Raw genomic sequence first — 17881 nt, forward strand, 5'->3', positions numbered from 1 at the left:
TATATACAAGTATGAGAAATAGTATGTATAAGATATTATGCAGTGACATTTATGCGAGCTAAAGTCACACTAAAAATACAAAGGGGTTCTTAGTTAAAGACAGTAAAAGTGTTGTTGACATGTGGCTACTCTTGCTCTGGCAGGAGTTACAGTGACACCTCAGTACTCCACAATAACCATTCAGTGTCTCTGAAAACACCTCAAAATACACAAAAATAATCACATTTCATCAAACTGTCATGCTAAGCAGGGATCTAGGCCCAACTGAAGTCAGTTTACTCACCTTTTCTAGACTGACATAAATCTTTAGGAGGTAAATTCATTGTATACACTGATATCAAACTAATTAAGTTATATGATTTTTTTGATGGAAAAACAATCAAACTGAAGGCTTTTTGGAAAATATAATTGATTTGAAGTTTATATTTTGGTTGTTTGCTTTTTGGTGATCACCGACTGGAGGGCATCGTTTACCCACCTTTTGATTTACTGCTGCATCACCGACTTTAAGGTGTTTCTTTTGTAAAGTTGTTCATTTATGCCAAAATACATCTGAGGAGGACAAAAAGATGGTTTCTCCTCAAACTATATGAGGAGGAAGGAAAAGATGTCAAAATATAATGCTTATTAATTCCTCTCAAAGCAATAATATGACATAGACCGGTACCTCATAAACCCTGCTACTGCTGCTAACAAGATGTAGTTTAGAGCTTTTTGTGGTTGAATAACTTATTCATTTTGATGAAATATATAATGGACTAAGATTCATTTGACCTCAGCTTCAGTCTGTAGGTTATTTTATTCATTGAAAATTATTCTGATGTAAGACAGTCGTAGCAATAACAGAGACTAGTAAATTTTAAAATGCCACAGGGGGAAATTTGATAATAGATTCATTCAGTCAAGCTTCATTGACTGAATGAGCCTTGACTGAATAATTCAGTCAAGGCTCAGTTCAGATAAACCATCAAAATGGTGTCAAAGAATCTGATTGTATACAGTTTTCTCTCTGATTGTGACTCAATCATTTCTAATGATCTTAAACTTGCTTATATGAATAAAAAATGTTTAGAATTTTCCTTTTGTGCTTATGGATACACACAACACATTCACATACCGGTGGGGTTGAACTAACTGTTTCTTCATGTTTATTATCATTATCTACTTATTAACTCTATTGGTAACACTTTACATTAAGTGTTCATTAACTAATGTTAACTAATGCATTTACTAACATGAATTAAACATGAATAACATTAACAAAGATTTGTTCATGTTAAATGCACATGAACAACTGCATTAATTCATGTTGTTTGTTAATAATGTTAACTAATGTGTTTACTAACATGAATTAAGCATGAACAGTGACATTAACAAAGATGAGTTCATATTCAATGCACAACAAACTCTCATTACACAGTTCTCATCACCATTCTATCTTTCTTTATTATCGATGCAGATGAAATAAGAATGCGTGTCTTTGCTCGAATGTGGAAACTTGAGCTACCGTTCTTGACAGTGTGTTTGTTTCTACTTCTTCATATGAGTCCGTGAATCTATCTCACAGAGGAACCCACAGTGAGTCTCACATGACAAAGCAAAGCCTTTGTCCGGCCACACCTTTCTTCTCCAGAGGGTTCTTTGACACGATACATCCCATGTTAAATCTGCAGGTCATATTGGGCTTTATGGTGACTCAGCGGGCTGAAGGTGCATCCATACTCGCTGCGTCATGAGCCTGAATCTGGCCCGCGACCTTTTGTCTCCTGTCGCACCCTCTGTATCTCTGTCTGTCTCCACTGCAGACTGTCTGATGACTTAAAACCACCATAAACGTGATATTGAGTGTTGAATATTGTGCTTGATGCGACTGACTGTGCTGTATCACAGTGCTGTTTGACTGGATGGAGCTCCAGTGTCCAGCACAGCCAACTGGTATCCGTCCTGACTGGAAAGGGGGGTGGGGGTGGGGTTGGGGTGAGCTGCTGGTGGCACCTGGTTTGCACAGAAGAGATTATTACAGTCTGTGTGTGTGTGTGTGTGTGTGTGGTGAGTGATTGGGACTGACAGCAGCCTCTGTATTGCTGGCTGGCCTGCAGATTTAGTCGACCTGTTTTAGACACTCTAATCTGGATTAACCGCAGCAGTGTGTCAGTGGGGACGTGAGCGGGAGCCTCCCCCCCACCCCTCTCTGCCCCTTCACCTGCTTCTCCTCCTCCGCCCCCTCCATCGCTTCCTCCTCCTCCTCCGTTCACCTGACTTACATCTGACTGCGTCTACCTGCCTGTCTCTCTGCTCTCCTTTCTTTCTTTTCCGCCCTTCTCTCTGTTTTCAGGCCTCAATCTGCCCATAAGTCGCTCCATGCAGTTTTGCAATAAAAGCTCTTGCTTGCATCATTGCGAGTGTGTCTCTCTTGCTGGGGGGGGGGGGAGGCAGTCGGACGGGGATTACCGCGGCTCAGTCCTCTTCCCTACTTCCCTATTTGCTCTTGCAGCTGCGGGACGAGCTGTTCCTCTATTGGCCGATGAGCGCATCATCCTCATCCTCATCTCTGAGACAGTGTGTGTACATTTGTGGACTCTTCGCCGGCTGAAAATAAGTCTGTTTATGTGCCACAAAAATGATCACCCAGTCCAAAAACGTCGCCCTAACCGCCACATTTTGGCCGGCAATTACAATTTGTCAACTGCAAAATCCTTCAAAAATATAATAGATGATATTGGTCATATAAAAAAAATGTCATGTGTACAAAAACTTGATCAAGAAGTCTTAAAAAGTCTGTCATTTCCAAGTCTTTCAGTCCATCCACAATAGATATAGTCACAATACATATAGGCACAACACTTATAGATATGTCGAAGTATTTTTCTGTAGTCCCTCAAAACACAGTGGGACTCCCAGGGTCCTTCATCCATCTCTATGTAAATCTGTCCTCTCCTCTTCTAGATCCCTCAACCATATGGAGTGTCTTCAGTGTCCATCCATGCAGCAGATGTCTCCTCGCTCTGAATCCTCTGTCCACGTCGCTCTCTCTCTCTCGCTCTCTCTTCCCTTCCACCTTAACCATCTGCCCATCGCCCCGTGCCCCAACTTCTGCCGTTTTTCTTGCCTTTCCCTCCTTTGTCCCATCCACACGCAACCCGTCCCGTCCGTTTTCTCCTTTGGGGTGGCTCCTTCCTTGCCTCCATCCTCCTTTCCCTCTCTCCCACTGGACGGATTGCTCTGTCTTTCCTGCCTTTATCTGGAGATAAGATACTTACTTTTCAGATAAAGCATATTATGATAAATCAAATGAGCTTTGTCGGTTTTGTGCCTCTGCGTGTTTGTGTGTGTGTGTGTGTGTGTGTGTGTGTGTGTGTGTGTGTGTGTGTATGCAGTGTGTACAGCGTGTTCGTGAGGTAAATGTAATCTGTCAATTATGTGTCAATGTATGAAGTGCAGCAGGTCTGATGGACTGGATTAGGACTGGAAAAGGGGAAGGGAGAGAAGGTTAGCAAAACGAGAAATGAAATTAACCGCATTTCCACAACTATGGTGATTCATATAAAATTTAAATTCTTGTTTTTTTTTCTTCATTTTTCTGAACTCACCTGTTAGTTATATAAGCAAACTGAAATATATCAAATAAAAATGTATTATTTAGGTGGTAAATTTGACAGCAAATACACAGAATCAGAAACAAAACATGTTTTATGTAATATAATATGTATTTGATGGACTGATGGTGTTGATGGAGCCAAGCCCAGTTTATCTGATAACAGTTGTATTTATTTACTTGGACCACTTTCTTTTTCTTGTTTCTCTTTTTATGCTTGCAATCTCAGTATTTACAAATCCAGAGTAAGTGAGGCTTATTCGTGTCTGAGAAACTGCAAAATGACCACGTGATCTAATAATTCAGAACCTGATTCAAAGTAAACTTTGCTCGGATAGCTACAGTATGTGTGTAGCCTGTTGGCGAGGATAGCCTATTACAGCATGTTCACTTACCTTGAGTGTGCGTGTGTGCGTGTGTGCGTGTGAGTGTGTGAGTGCGCTCGTGCGTGCATAGTGGGAGTGGTTTTCTGGAGCCACTTGCTCCCTCTAATTAGCAGAGTGTGCCGGTAAAGGAACTCAGTGGAGCAACCTCACCAAGGCGCGAAGGCATCAGGGGCCACTTCACCTGTCATGACTTAACTGTGTGAAATTTACTTCGGACAAGCAGCTCGAATGCTCACTGTGCTTAAAGTGTATAGTCTGCCGGTAAACTGAGAGTAAAGGCTGAAAAAAGTGCAGATAAAACAACTTTCAGGTTCCTCCAGACTTCACCGGCGCGTCCCGCTCCTCTCCGCGGCAGGTTGGAGAGTTTGGATCGGACGCACCGACTCGTCGCCGCGGCAGAGCTCCCAGGGGCCCCGCGGTTGTTGCGTTGCGTGTCCGAGAGACAAGTGAGGGAGAGGACTTAAAAGCCCGCTGTAAGGATGATGTCCTACATAAAGCAACCCCATTACGCCATGAACGGGTTAAATTTGCCTGGTCCCGGAATGGACCTGCTGCACACAACCGTGGCGTATCCATGTGAGTATAAACTGTAATATTTTGTTTATATTTTCTGCTTTTACGCATTTGTCTGATGCTATTTCAACATTTTACGTAACGCGGTGGCCGAACGAAAATAAACTAAAGGAGAAGATCAGCTATTTTTATGAGCGCCTCTGTTTTTGATAAAAGTTTGGATAATGATGAGATGATGAAATGAATTATATTTGATATTTCTGATAATTCCATTGACATTCTCTGATAAAATACAGAATAATTCGTAATCATTATATGAGAAATTATTTGATGGTAACCAAATGTGTTTTTAGTATAAGGTTATTTATATGCAGCTATATTTAAACTCTTAGGGATAATATTTTTGTAAAGAAATTTCATGTAATCTTTGTATACTCCTGGCTTCATTTATTAGGGAATCGAATAACATCTTTTTTTCCCATAAATTTCCTCTATGTCTCAGCTACCTTTTACCTCAAGGCTTCTCAAACTTTTTCTTACCGGTGCCCCTCAGATAAATACAGATATAGACAGAGACTTTTATTGTGGTAAATGTTAAATTCAGTAGCGAAATTTAACTACTGCTCACTTTTCTATTTCTGAGAGGGCCACCAAATATCCAGACAGATAGTGACTTTGACTGTGCTAACTGGTTAAGTGAATCATAATACCATTTAACTGAACTGAACTGAACTGAACTGAACTGAACTGAACTGAACTGAACTGGATAAAGTGGAACCCTGTGAAGAACCAGTGACTAACCCAGTCAGGTTAATATAGTGAGCAAACACCGTTTGGCCCCATATTGGTCACATGCAGTGAAAGTGTATGAAAAAAGTCAGACTGTCACTCAAACAATATCACTGTATTTCATGGATATGAAACTATCTTTAGAGTTTCTCAACACCATTTCTATTCAGTATCATACTCTACAGTAGGCTATATTGGCTTGCACATGTCTGCACTATGCCACAGACACAGATAGCAGAAGAGCCTATATGCTCTCATTACCTAAATAATTGTCGATTTACAGCATTCTTTCCTTAATTCTAACTTGCACTCATAATTCATGCTCCCTATTCCTGCCAATATCATAATCCTGTGTCTGTATGTGTTGGATTTGCAGCCACTCCCCGGAAGCAGCGCAGAGAGCGCACCACCTTCACCCGGACGCAGCTGGACATCCTGGAGGCGCTGTTCTCCAAGACCCGCTACCCAGACATCTTCATGAGGGAGGAGGTGGCCCTCAAGATCAACCTGCCGGAGTCACGTGTTCAGGTACTGGAGGGCTGCCAGCCGAGATGGAGGCCACTCTGTTCAGTTCTTTGCCTAATGTGAGACTAGAGCTTGATACCTGAGGTTAACTGGGCTGCAGACAGAGAACAGGACTTGACAGAACAGATTATCCAGTGTAATGTTGGTCACAAGTCTGGTCTCTTGTGTACTTTACCAAGTAACAGTACTGGTAAAGCTGGTACAGGCAACCTGCAGTAATTCACCAAGAGTAGGGCAATTTATATACTCATGCTTGACATATGGGATGCCCTATCCCTTCTCTATTCACATGATATAATCATTCAATCATGTAATTACAGATACATCTTAATGTAACAATGGCATTACCACTGCCAAAGCACAAAGTTTCTAAGACATTGTCGACCCTGAGAGCTTTCTCATCTTTCTACCACAAATATCTATCAAAACTAATCATTGCGAGAAGAAGGCTTATATTTCCGAGTGTGTCACTTGTTTCCCATGCTGACGGACTGCGTCTTTTCCTGTGTTTCTGCAGGTTTGGTTTAAAAACCGCCGTGCCAAGTGTCGTCAGCAGCAGCAGCAGAGCAGCGGCCAGTCCAAGCCCCGCCCTCCCAAGAAGAAGGCGTCCCCCGCCCAGGAGCCCAGCGCCCCCGATCCCATCTCCAACCCCTCCGGTTCTTACAGCCCCACCTCGGCCCCGTCGGGCCCCACCCTGGCCCCGAGCTCCAGCGCCGGGAACACGGCCGTGTCCATCTGGAGCCCGGCCATCTCGCCCCTCCCCGACCCCCTGGCCTCCTCCTCGGCCCCCTGCATGCAGCGGCCCTCGCCCTACCCCATGAGCTACGGCCAGCCCTCGGCCTACACCCAGGGCTACGCCGGCACCACCTCCTACTTCACCGGCCTGGACTGCAGCGCCTACCTGTCCCCCATGCACTCGCAGCTGTCGGGCACCGGGGGCGCGCTCAGCCCCATCACCGTGCCCTCGATGGGGGGATCCCTAAGCCAATCCCCGGCCTCGCTGTCCTCCCAGGGCTACGGCACCGCCTCGTCCCTGGGCTTCACCTCCGTCGACTGCCTGGACTACAAGGACCAGCAGGCCTGGAAACTGGGCTTCACCACGATGGACTGCCTGGACCACAAAGACCAAAACTCCTGGAAGTTCCAGGTCCTCTAGAGGGAGGCGAAGGGCGCCGTCTGGGAGAGTCAACTTGTCAGAGCGTGTCCCGTCCACGTGGGGACGAGGCGATTCTGCCAGAGGACTTGTTATCTTTTATTCTCAGTTTCTTGTTTGTAAGATTTATTTTTTTTTTCTAAAGGCAACCTCTGTAGAAAATGCATTTTATTTGAGCGAGAGCAGAGACGAGGGGAGCGGTGACGATCATCGATGCTGCCTCGCCGCAAATCATGTCTGTTCTCTTCCTCATGCTGCGTTAAATAAGAGAACAAAGACTTTGAGAGAGTTTGTAGGAAGAGACTCCCGGTGGAAGCTGAACTGACTGTCCGTAGTTCCAGTGGAGTCCTACCTGTGGAAACACACTAAGACACCCCTCCTTCTGACATGAGCGTCTGATTCAGCCACCTATACACACCACACCTGTTCGTTTCCATTTGTTGCGGATGGCTTACACTTTTGTTTTAAAGTTGCATTATCATAGAGTAAAAGGAGAGACGCTTTCACAGCATGGAGATCTGAAGTTCCTATAGTCTTCTGAAAGAGCCATCAGGGTTGATTTATTTAAATGTATTTATTCTTATTATTGTATGCTACACGTAAATATTTCATTTGGTTGCATTTAGATTTTTGGATCATATGTGTTACGTATTACAGTGTTAGCCTAGTGTCACCCCAATCTGTTTGATGGAAAAAAAAAATAGATCTTCTGTTTAGTTGTGTGACATATTAAAGCAATCTTGTCTTTACACTTTTGTGCACTGATAATCATTGAGACTACTGTATATAAGCTTGTATTTGAGTTGTGAGCGGCCAGTATGAACACTGACACATTATCGATATCGATGTGAAGTGACCATGTTCTGCCCCTGTCATGTTTGTCATATGGCCTGCATGGCTCTCACTGGTCCATCTTGGTTATTTTAGCTTATCTGATTCTGGGAGTGTCCCAATCCTCTTAGCCTCCCTTCAGCAATGCCCTAAGTGAATTAGTTAGGATTATTCCCCTGTCCCCCTCTGTCTCTCTCTCTCTCTCTCTCTCTCTCACCCATCTTGGCCTCTTCCTCCCCTTCCTTTCCTGGCTCTCTCCTTGCTTTTTTAGTCCATCGTCTTCTCCGTCTTCGTCTCTTGCCTCGCTCCATCTCTCTCCCACTTCTACCTGTTTGCTCTCCTCAGGTTGTCTGTCCTTGCTACTTCCTATCTGAAGTTCTCAGTTTCCAAAAATGACAGACAAAACATCTTAATCACTGATAGCATATATGAAGTATAATAAAGCCCTTTTCCTGAGTTTCTTTACTTAATGGTATCAGCTGTCAAAAACAACGAAACATCTCTCCCTCTCGGCCCGCTGTTTCCCCGTCCTTCTCTCTGCCTACCCCCCACCCCCCACCCCCACCCCCCCTCCACCCATCTCCCCGACTCCTCTGACAATTTGGTAATCCCTAGATGACCTGATTACAGCCACGCACACTTGACTAGGAGTAGAAATATGTGAAAATGTTTTATAGGAGCGTGTATAGTGTGTGTGTTGTGTGTTTTGTAAGTTTATGTGGAAGGGGAGAAGGGGAGGGACGGAGAGGTTTGATTCTGAGAATAAAAAGTGTTACTAAACGAAGACAGCCTTTCCAACACAGATGACCACAATTATTTGTTTGTTCTCACATAAATTTGATCAAATCTTCCATTCCCTTCTGGATTAAAGGGCATATTTTGCCATGTTGGGTAAAGTTAATTTAAATTCTAGGCTTGTCAATCTAGATGAATTATCATAAAATTTCATTTTATCTAACCTTAAGTTTTTATTGCCATTTGGCTATCAGATTAAAATTACGCAAGTGACTAAATAAAGTGCTTCATATCAACTAAAATAAATTGCTAGGGACAGAGAAAGTAATATATCTATGATATAATTCTGATGTAAGTAATAATAACTCATGTTATTTTGTTTTGTTACATATAAACTAATTTGATCCCTGTTCTCAACCATGTAAAGTGCCACAATATTTTGAACATAAATGCAGATCTACTGCACTGAGAAGTAAACGGGTAACAAGAGACATTTCAAAGCATTTCTGTGCACTCAACACTGACCTAATCCCACTCTGTACTGGGTTTAATCCCTTCGCCCTCCCTCTCTCTGGTGTGATTGGTTAATCCCTGTGTCTCTGCGCCCCGATTGGTTAATCTCTCTTGGAGGGTGCAGTGCACTTGTAATCTTCCCCCTCAGCACTGAGAGTTTCAGACAGACATTTGCGCTGTAATCCCAGGGAGGAACAGATGTGATGGGGGATGGACAGTGCTGACCAGACCTTGAGGAAGGTGAACACAGAAAAACACAGCACATGGTCCGCTACTTTGACAAGGAAACCTCCCTGCCTGCCTTAGTTGACGTTAGAAGTGTCATTCAAAACAGTTGTGAAAAGAAATGCATTCAAAAAGCTAAGAAATGGGTTGAAATTGATTGTTACAGGTCAAAACCACACCCATAAATATCAGGTTTTTGATTATTTGACTATATTAGATAATACTTACACACCTTTTTAAGGCAGATTTTCTAAGGATACATTTGCCTTTAACTCCCGACAACCTGGCTCAATTCCCAACTCATGACAAGAAACTTTCTACTGTGAATGACCTGTTTAATTTTTAGTGAAGGTTTTTCTTATTCAACCATGACCAAACCCTAAAGCTAACCAAACTGTTGTAGTTGCCTAACCTTAACCAAAGCTTTAGTTGCCTAAAGCTGTTAGCGAACCTTTTTACCTGACGAACAGGAGAAAATGGCACTTCCAATTCATGTTTTTGTCACATAGCATGTCACATAGACACACAGTCGGTGGTGAAGGATCTTAATGTTTACATAATTCATGTCCACAACATGTAATATGCATTTCAGAGTTGTGCTCATTTCACAACATTTTATGAGACTGTGTTTTCTGGGTAATGAAGTCCTTCAAACTTAAAAAAAAAATCAAAAAGTTATCCCTTGCTGTCACTTGGGGTTGCAAATTGCAAAATGCAAATTGAAATTTTGCAAGGAACCTGGTGCATAAAGATGGCAGCTTCCTGGAATGATGTCATTGAGTCCTCCCTATCTGGCAAGCTTGGCCTTTGGTTTTAGAGGCACGGAGGAAATATTTGAGTTTCCAGCAATAAGGAGTATTGTGTTAACAGGTCTGTGTGGAAACAGCAGCTTCAGTAAGGAAGTATGAAGCACAGAAGAAACGCACTGCGACAGTGCTTTGGATTTAGTAGTGAGTGATGTCTTTTCTCATTTGAGTAAAATGTGTTGACACAAGTTGACGGATATCACTACATACTGAAAAAGCCCCATAAAAAACTCAGGCTACTATATATGTTTAGACACATTTCATAATATGTAAAAATAGACAAAACATGTATTTCTACATGTAGATGACATCCATTCGGAATATTTTGGACACTGAAAATACATTTACCTGCATGTGATTCACTTTTTCCATTACCTACTAAAGGCACAGGAATACTACTCTATAGAGAAACTCATTATTAAGGGGCGTGAGCCAAATTAATCCCTCAATAGATACAGCTACATCATTTAGTCACACCTGGAAGACAGATGGAGTTAAAAATGAAAAAAAATTTAAAACACTGTGAGACGAGTTCAGCTAGGTTGAAATGAATTGTGAATGTGTGTGTGCAATTTTGCCTCCATGTTTCCTGCCAAAGGACTTACTTCAAAACCTTATTCTTGTTTTAATGATGCACAGATATCACACACTCTCACCACACTACATGCTTTCTTTCTGTAGACTCTTACTTGCCTCCTAACTACAGATATATATTAGATGGAACTGATGTTGAGATTGCATGTAGTCTAGTTGTAAAGGCACTTCTCTATTATCTATTGATACAAAATCAACAAAATTATGCATATATAAAATGTTTTGGGTAAGGTGCCAGATGATTTTCATCTTCAATAATATTTTCAGTGAGTCATTATTTAGAACAGTGATTCTCAACCTTTTTCATATCAAGGACCCCTAATTTAATACACATTTAGAGCCATGGGCCTCCATTTGATGAGATTTTATCTCCTGGACCCAAATCTGAGAAAATTTTTATTGTTAGATATGATTTTGTCCAGAATCCCATGACTCTCTGTATTGTAGGTAGAGAGATAACAGTGAAACCATGATCAAAACAGTCATTCTTCTGCATTCTCTCATTGTGTTAACTTCTTGTAAATGAAGTAATGGTGAAGTTTAACAATTCATCAATTTGCTGGGGACCCCCTGGAACCCTCTCAGGACCCCTGGTGGTCCCTGGACCCCACGTTGAGAACCACTGATTTAGAAAATAGAGGGCCATTGATTATTTTCGTTTCTGTGGTGAAAGGCTCTCCATGGCTGCCTTGTTTAATGTCTCCCCCATGTGGTAAACTGGTTCCACAGCACTGTGACACATATTGCAGTACATTGCAGGTCTGACATATCCAACCTGTAATATGCTGTTCACACACTGTAATAAACTCTATCCCCACAAATTCATGTTTATGTGGGTTTTCCTTTTAGCCACTGCCACATATCCTTATATGTAATACACTGCAGACTGAATAATAAATGAGGCAGACCAACCGAAATCAGTTTTTTTGTAACACCTATTTATTACCACCATAATATGAGAAATTTGGAAAATACAAAGATCAGCTTATTTATACGTCTGAAAATCTCGAGGAATAAGAAAAAATATAAAAGAAAACAAATATGAGGTTATATTGTGTATCACAAATTTTGAGAAACGGACAGATTCTACAGTCAGATCTACACGGGAAGCAGGAGACACAAGAACCTAAACATGCAGAGTACAACTCTCGCTACACTGTCATTCATACTGTTGTGACAGGTCTAATGCCTATCTAGAGAGATAGAGATAGGGTAAGAGAGACAGAGTAGCAGAATGTGAGGTGACAGATCTAGTGAGAAACTGAATAGGAAAGGAGCTGGTAAATCATCGCCCCCTTGTGGCTGCCATCAGAATACGAGTTGATTTGGGAAACACAGAAGCCCTTCCTGATTTTCTAAAACAAAACAGATCACTGTAAAAAAAAAAAAAAAAAAAAAAAACAATATCAATCACTTTTTCCTCTTATTTTGATGATTCTGGAAGTGGTAAAATGAAGAGATGTTCATCCATGAAGTATATAGGTAAAAAAAAAAAATAGACACCATATCCACAACGATAATCAATATTCTTAAGCAACCAAGAGATACTTGTTTGTTTAAATACAATGGGTTTGGCAGATCAGAGCTCACACACACACACAAACAGGCCAACAGACAACCATCCCCTCCCACCAGAGGTTACAGAGGCGAGGGAAGTGGTTTCAAAAGGTATAGCGAGCCGTTCTGGATGTGGCTGGCGAACGAGGAGGGAGGGGAGTCGGGGCGTAGAGGGACGGACTGGGCGGGAGGGCCTCGGGACTAGTTTTATTAGCACCCTGCTGTGGAAGTTGCAGCTCCCCTTAAGCAGACTAGGCCACGCCCCTCCGGTCCGGCTCGGTTTGCTTGGTACCGCACAAAACACACGTCGCACCCTGGGGGGAATCCAGGAGAGCTCGGTTTGGTGGTGAGGACTCCGTGTGTCGGGGCGCAATCGGTGTGTGTCTTGTATGTGTGTGCATGCATCTGATCAGCGAAACCTGTTACATGCACGAAAAAAGTACCCTAAAACATTTGGTGAAGACAAAAGAAAACCTATGAGAGACCAGACGTCAACATTTTTCTATCTCTTCATAATCAGGATTACTCTAAAGTCTACTGAGAAAGCAGGGTGGGCTGGGGGAGCGGGTGGGACGGGGACGGGTGGATGTGGGTGCGGGTGGGTGGGAAGGAAGGAGACAGGGCAGGGACAGTGACAGGTAGAGAAAAAAAAGAGGACAGAGGTGAAACGTTACGGAGGCCGTCTAAGCGCGCTCCCCGCGGATGCGGCGTGCCAGCTGGATATCTTTGGGCATGATGGTGACACGCTTGGCATGGATGGCGCACAGGTTGGTGTCCTCAAACAGACCCACCAGGTACGCCTCGCTGGCCTCCTGCGGGGGGGAGAGGGACAATAAAAAGGTGAGGAGGAGGATCGGCGTGTCAGGTGGCCTTATGTAGTTTTGTTTTATATCTGTACACACGCGCGTACGTACCTGCAGGGCTCCGATGGCGGCGCTCTGGAAACGCAGGTCGGTCTTGAAGTCCTGGGCGATTTCCCTCACCAGGCGCTGGAAGGGCAGCTTGCGGATCAGCAGCTCGGTGGACTTCTGGTACCGACGGATCTCTCTCAAAGCCACGGTGCCGGGCCTGGAACAAGCACAGACGATCAACACCTGGCTTACTGCTGGTGTTTCATTACGCATTTCCATGCCCGCTACATAAATGGTTCCAATTCAATAGCTCTCATTGAGCAAGTAAAGATATGACAATCTGATCTCAAAATGTGCCTGAAAAAAACAAACTATTACTAGGAATTAACTTGATTGTACAACAAGATCAAACTCAAATCTGATCTCAAAGCATGTGAGCCTATACTCAGCAGCAGAGGTGGACAAGTGGTTTGCTACATATTACAGAACACGAACAAAAAAGAATAATGCCTGTTGCATTATTCATCTCATCTTATTGACGCATCCCCCAACAGTCTTTTTTGCAATTACATTATATAGTCAGCTTATCCTATCCAATTTGTCCTGCTGGAACTAAGCTAAATAGGCACATACTCCAATGAAATAATGCTGCCATGGTTCTATTTTGGACTGTTTATTTTGTTTAGTGCAGACTTCTTCTAGTTGCCTCGCTACGCATGAATTGGTTTAGTATTGGGCGGCGCTCAGCTCCACAAACAGAATTTAAATAATGAATATCTATACACTGTGTGTGCAAATTAGCTGGTTCAGCTTGATTTATTTGACTGGAGGTGCATGTGAAACCTATGGGTTATAATAGTTATAATGCTGATCAATGTGCCTATGTTTCATTTTGTGCCACCAAGAAAGTTTAGTAACTCAGGGTGTCAAAACATCATCAAGTTATATTCGAGACCTTTTTAATATCAGTTAGAATGTAATATAAGCCCAATTAAGCAACCAAAAACAAATGAAAATGAAAACAACCATAGAATCAACCTATCACAATGTATTGGTCCTTGTGACTGGGCTGATTTCTTACTGGAAAAACACTGCATTGAGAAACCACAGCATTTTTAGCACCTCAAAGTCTGAATGTAAGACTTTGCTAAAATGCTGAAATGCTATATTTAACTGTATTCAAGACTGTTTAAGGCCTTGAGTGTAGACAATATAACGTAGGACATGTTAAGTTGTTTTCGGGATCAGCAAACACCTTGGTAAATCAGTGAAGGTGAGCTCCAACTGATAACCTCAGTGTTTATAATAGTGTTGGTTTTGACAAAGTGAGGGTCAAAATGAGTCAGACAGACAGCTGTTTGTTCACCTGTAACGATGGGGCTTCTTGACTCCACCGGTGGAGGGGGCGCTCTTGCGGGCAGCCTTGGTGGCCAGCTGCTTACGAGGAGCCTTTCCTCCAGTGGACTTACGAGCTGTTTGCTTGGTACGAGCCATTACGACAAAATATCACCTGGAGAGAAAATTATAACACATACAGATGTTAAACAATTACGCTTAGTACAGCTGAACTAAGGCAAAAGCTAATAATTATTGTTTTCTTCATATTAGCATATTTTCTAACTTATTATTATACTTATTTTCATTCATTTTCATACTACACAGGCTACATTTTGTGTTTTTCATATATTTTCATATTGTTCATATTTTTCATTTGTTTATTTCCTTTGTCTCTGTATGTTTTACTGCTATTTTTGCACATCCTGCATACACGCAATAATGAATGTATTTTCATACATTTTATGTATTTATTTCTACTTAATACATTCTGGTGTTGTTTAATGTCATCTATTCTCATGGGTGTCATCTGGGTGCATTCAGGACCAATGTTCCCTCGAAGCTGATAGTTTGGTAATCCATGTCTAATAATTCATCACACTGACCAAATAATATCTTGACAGTCATCTGAAAATTGTTTCACTTATATCACCAGATATTTAGCCTATACAAGCGGTTTTTAAGTTCTGGTGATACATAGTATTAAATTGCAGGAACTTGGTCATATATTATCTAACCTTAACCCTTATCTACGTGATCATTAAAATGCCATCTTATCTTTAGGTTTTAATCTATTCCACAGTATATGCCTTTTGTTATTTTTTTAACTCGCACAATGTGAAACTCTTCGGTGCTCAGTTATTATGTATTTGGCCGCCTGGGAAAACTTTTCCTCCAGTGTGGCAGCTGCACAAACAGAGCCATGCCGGGCCGATCCATGCACTGTGGGACCCCGACCAAACCAATCACAATGGTATGCAGATCATCATCGGGAAATACACCAATCCTCTGTATCTATGTGGTATTTTAGGACCAATGGGGTTTTGTTCTGCAGAGTTTTAGGGCGGGCCGACCGGCCCTAACCCCGCCTCGTACCGCAAGATTATGGCCGCAGATCAGAATGAACCTACCAATATACAGGCAAAGAGCGGGACGTAAACTTTCAAATTTTTCCACAAAACTGGACAATGTGTACACACACGACTATCACAAAACAGTAGGAGACAAGTGTGGCTATCAGAAAAGCGGCACAGATATGTGAAGCGACGATAGTTTACAGCGAAGAAGCGAGGTAGAAAATGCCTATCAAAGTGGAGCGGAAATTTCTCTGCCTCGGCAGTGCAGTGGAAGTAGAAAGCCGTTTTTCTCTCTGGGCATCGCGGCAGCTGGTTTTTCCGTTTCTACAACGTCGAAATAAAAGGCTATTTCAACATAAAATTAAGTTTATCCGTCCTAATTTTTTCACAAAACGGTTAATAGTAGTTTAGTGTGAAAAAATCATGACAAAAATCTAACTTACCGAGGGTGAATTTTACGTTTTTCTTCGCAAGGATACAAGTGTTATGGTTGTCTGGCAGTGTCAGATATTTACTATCTCTCACACAATGGAAGCAGAGAGACCAGGAGCAAAATGGCCGCCGTGTCAATCATCTGTCTCCCATAATGCAACTGCCAACATTTGTAAACACTGTAATGGACATTTCCTGAAAATAACTTTATAACTTTATTTTTATCTGTTTTAATCCTCGTTGTCTTTTAATACCATATGATGTTAAAAAATCTCGAACATTTATCTGTTATATGCCTCGTGGTTTTTGAACATTGTATGTTGTTTGAATAAAATAAAACTTGAATATTTATCTGTTATATATGCGTTGTTGATTTTTAGTATATATTTAAATCATTTAAAAACGAACATTTACCCGTTATATGCCTTGCTGGTTTTCAATATTGTATGTTTGAATAAAACCAAAACTTTTAATATTTATGTTACATGCCTCATTTTTCAGTATTTTATGTGATTTAATTAAATAAAATAAAAACAACTGAACATTGATTATTATATGCCTTGTTTTTGCATATTGTAGGCCTATGTTGTTAAAATGAAAAAAAAAAAAAAAACATGAACATGTATCATTGTAGGATAAATGAATACATGTGTGAGTATTGGTAGATATTTCATTACCAAATGGGACCTTTGAACTTGTTTACTTTAAAAATGTCATGCGGATACCTCAGAATAACACTATTCATTTATTCATAAATTATTGACCTCAGTCTGGATTAATGATAACAAAGATAAAATAATTCACGTAGAAATTTTTCCCCAAAATGGAAGATTTTAGCTGTGCCTTTGAGAGTTTTATTTATCCAACATTAATGGAGTAGCCCAAGTGTTTATGAAAGAAAACATACCACTGCAAAATATTACCAACCATAAACCACCATGGAAAACAGACAAATTAGCTGTAAACATATCACTCAATATCACAAGTTCTAATATTCATCAGACTAAGAGCATTGGATTGAATTGTACTTTATTAATCCCCATGTCAACTTCATGGCCATTATATGAAACGGGAAGGAAACTAGAAAACTTTAGGTGTAAGGCATGTGTTCAGAGTTCAAGCCTACATTGCAATGATATCTAAAGCTGTCACCATTCAAAAGCTAAATGGGAATGATTAATGGTTATGTTTTGACACCGCAGGTTTAATCCATATTTATGATGACATTACTGTTTTCTATTTCTATGCCTATTCTAATGCCTTTTACATTCTGCAAACAGTCATCCTGACATGCAGCCAGTGCCAAAGTTACAAACTGATCATGGAAACCCCCTTTCATTCATAACAAGTCGTCATAGTGATGAGTAATTGGCCCTGGAGAAGTCAAATAAATGTTTATCATTTGTAGTGCCCCCTGTTGGCCTAAAAACATCTTGATTTGGCTGCCTTTGTTGCAAATGCATCCCAACTCTCCTAACTATTGAATGTCCTTACTAGAATACAGCTGAATCCGAGTCAGCAGCCATAAAGTTAGGTAAAGGAAGAGCTCTGTTTGGTCATTAGCATGGATTAGCACTCCCATCTCCCACAGCACCAGTACTGGATCAGCTTGGATCCAGACTGTAGCGGGACACCAGGCTAGGTTAGACTCCACAGTCTGCGGTTGAAGCTGCTTAATAAGCTCCATGCATGCTGCGTCAGCAAAGACTCATCAAATGTTCCCAGCAGGAAGAGCTGTGTCCGACTCAATCCTCTCCAGACCCAACACGCTTCAGCCTGGATGTCTGACAGCCACAACACACCCAGCCTCTATTACACGTTAAAAAGACAGGTCATTTGAAAATATATGGAGATATGAACATGTATGTATTATGTATTTAGATAGCAACAATTACACATAATGTAATAATTTAGATGCCTATCATGTTAAACAACATAACATTGTTGCTCTTCCTTTATCTTTTA

At 41.5% G+C, this 17881-nt stretch overlaps 2 protein-coding genes across 3 annotated transcripts; one reads left to right on the plus strand and one right to left on the minus strand.

The window, feature by feature from the left end:
- The first annotated feature begins 4432 nt into the window (after positions 1-4432).
- Positions 4433-7694, plus strand: crx (cone-rod homeobox). 2 transcript variants are annotated; one of them, XM_071906186.2, is made up of 3 exons: positions 4433-4557; positions 5660-5811; positions 6326-7694. In XM_071906186.2, the coding sequence occupies exons 1-3, from the start codon at positions 4461-4463 to the stop codon at positions 6962-6964; spliced, it is 888 nt and encodes a 295-aa protein (XP_071762287.1). In that variant the 5' UTR covers positions 4433-4460; the 3' UTR covers positions 6965-7694. The 2 variants fall into 2 exon arrangements, with proteins under 2 accessions (XP_071762287.1, XP_071762286.1); XM_071906185.2 differs by having other exon boundaries at positions 4461-4555; positions 5628-5811.
- Positions 7695-11582: 3888 nt separating this feature from the next.
- Positions 11583-16105, minus strand: h3f3c (H3 histone, family 3C). The gene is made up of 4 exons (XM_071906180.2): positions 15928-16105; positions 14440-14583; positions 13137-13290; positions 11583-13034 (listed from the first exon to the last, which is right to left on the minus strand). The coding sequence occupies exons 2-4, from the start codon at positions 14565-14567 to the stop codon at positions 12906-12908; spliced, it is 411 nt and encodes a 136-aa protein (XP_071762281.1). The 5' UTR covers positions 14568-14583; positions 15928-16105; the 3' UTR covers positions 11583-12905.
- Between the last annotated feature and the right edge of the window lie 1776 nt (positions 16106-17881).

This window comes from Centroberyx gerrardi, chromosome 11, assembly GCF_048128805.1.
Source record: "Centroberyx gerrardi isolate f3 chromosome 11, fCenGer3.hap1.cur.20231027, whole genome shotgun sequence".
Taxonomy (NCBI): Eukaryota; Metazoa; Chordata; class Actinopteri; order Beryciformes; family Berycidae; genus Centroberyx; species Centroberyx gerrardi.

What these genes read in the sequence shown, in the direction of transcription:
- crx (XM_071906185.2), top strand. Translation starts at nt 4,461, where the DNA reads ATGATGTCCTACATAAAGCAACCCCATTACGCCATGAACGGGTTAAAT. An exon ending in CACACAACCGTGGCGTATCC is followed by an intron (nt 4,556 to 5,627) that starts ATGTGAGTATAA and finishes CTGCCAATATCA; the next exon opens with TAATCCTGTGTCTGTATGTG. An exon ending in TGCCGGAGTCACGTGTTCAG is followed by an intron (nt 5,812 to 6,325) that starts GTACTGGAGGGC and finishes GTGTTTCTGCAG; the next exon opens with GTTTGGTTTAAAAACCGCCG.
- h3f3c (XM_071906180.2), bottom strand. Translation starts at nt 14,567, where the DNA reads ATGGCTCGTACCAAGCAAACAGCTCGTAAGTCCACTGGAGGAAAGGCT. An exon ending in AAGAAGCCCCATCGTTACAG is followed by an intron (nt 13,291 to 14,439) that starts GTGAACAAACAG and finishes TGCTTGTTCCAG; the next exon opens with GCCCGGCACCGTGGCTTTGA. An exon ending in CCGCCATCGGAGCCCTGCAG is followed by an intron (nt 13,035 to 13,136) that starts GTACGTACGCGC and finishes TCCCCCCCGCAG; the next exon opens with GAGGCCAGCGAGGCGTACCT.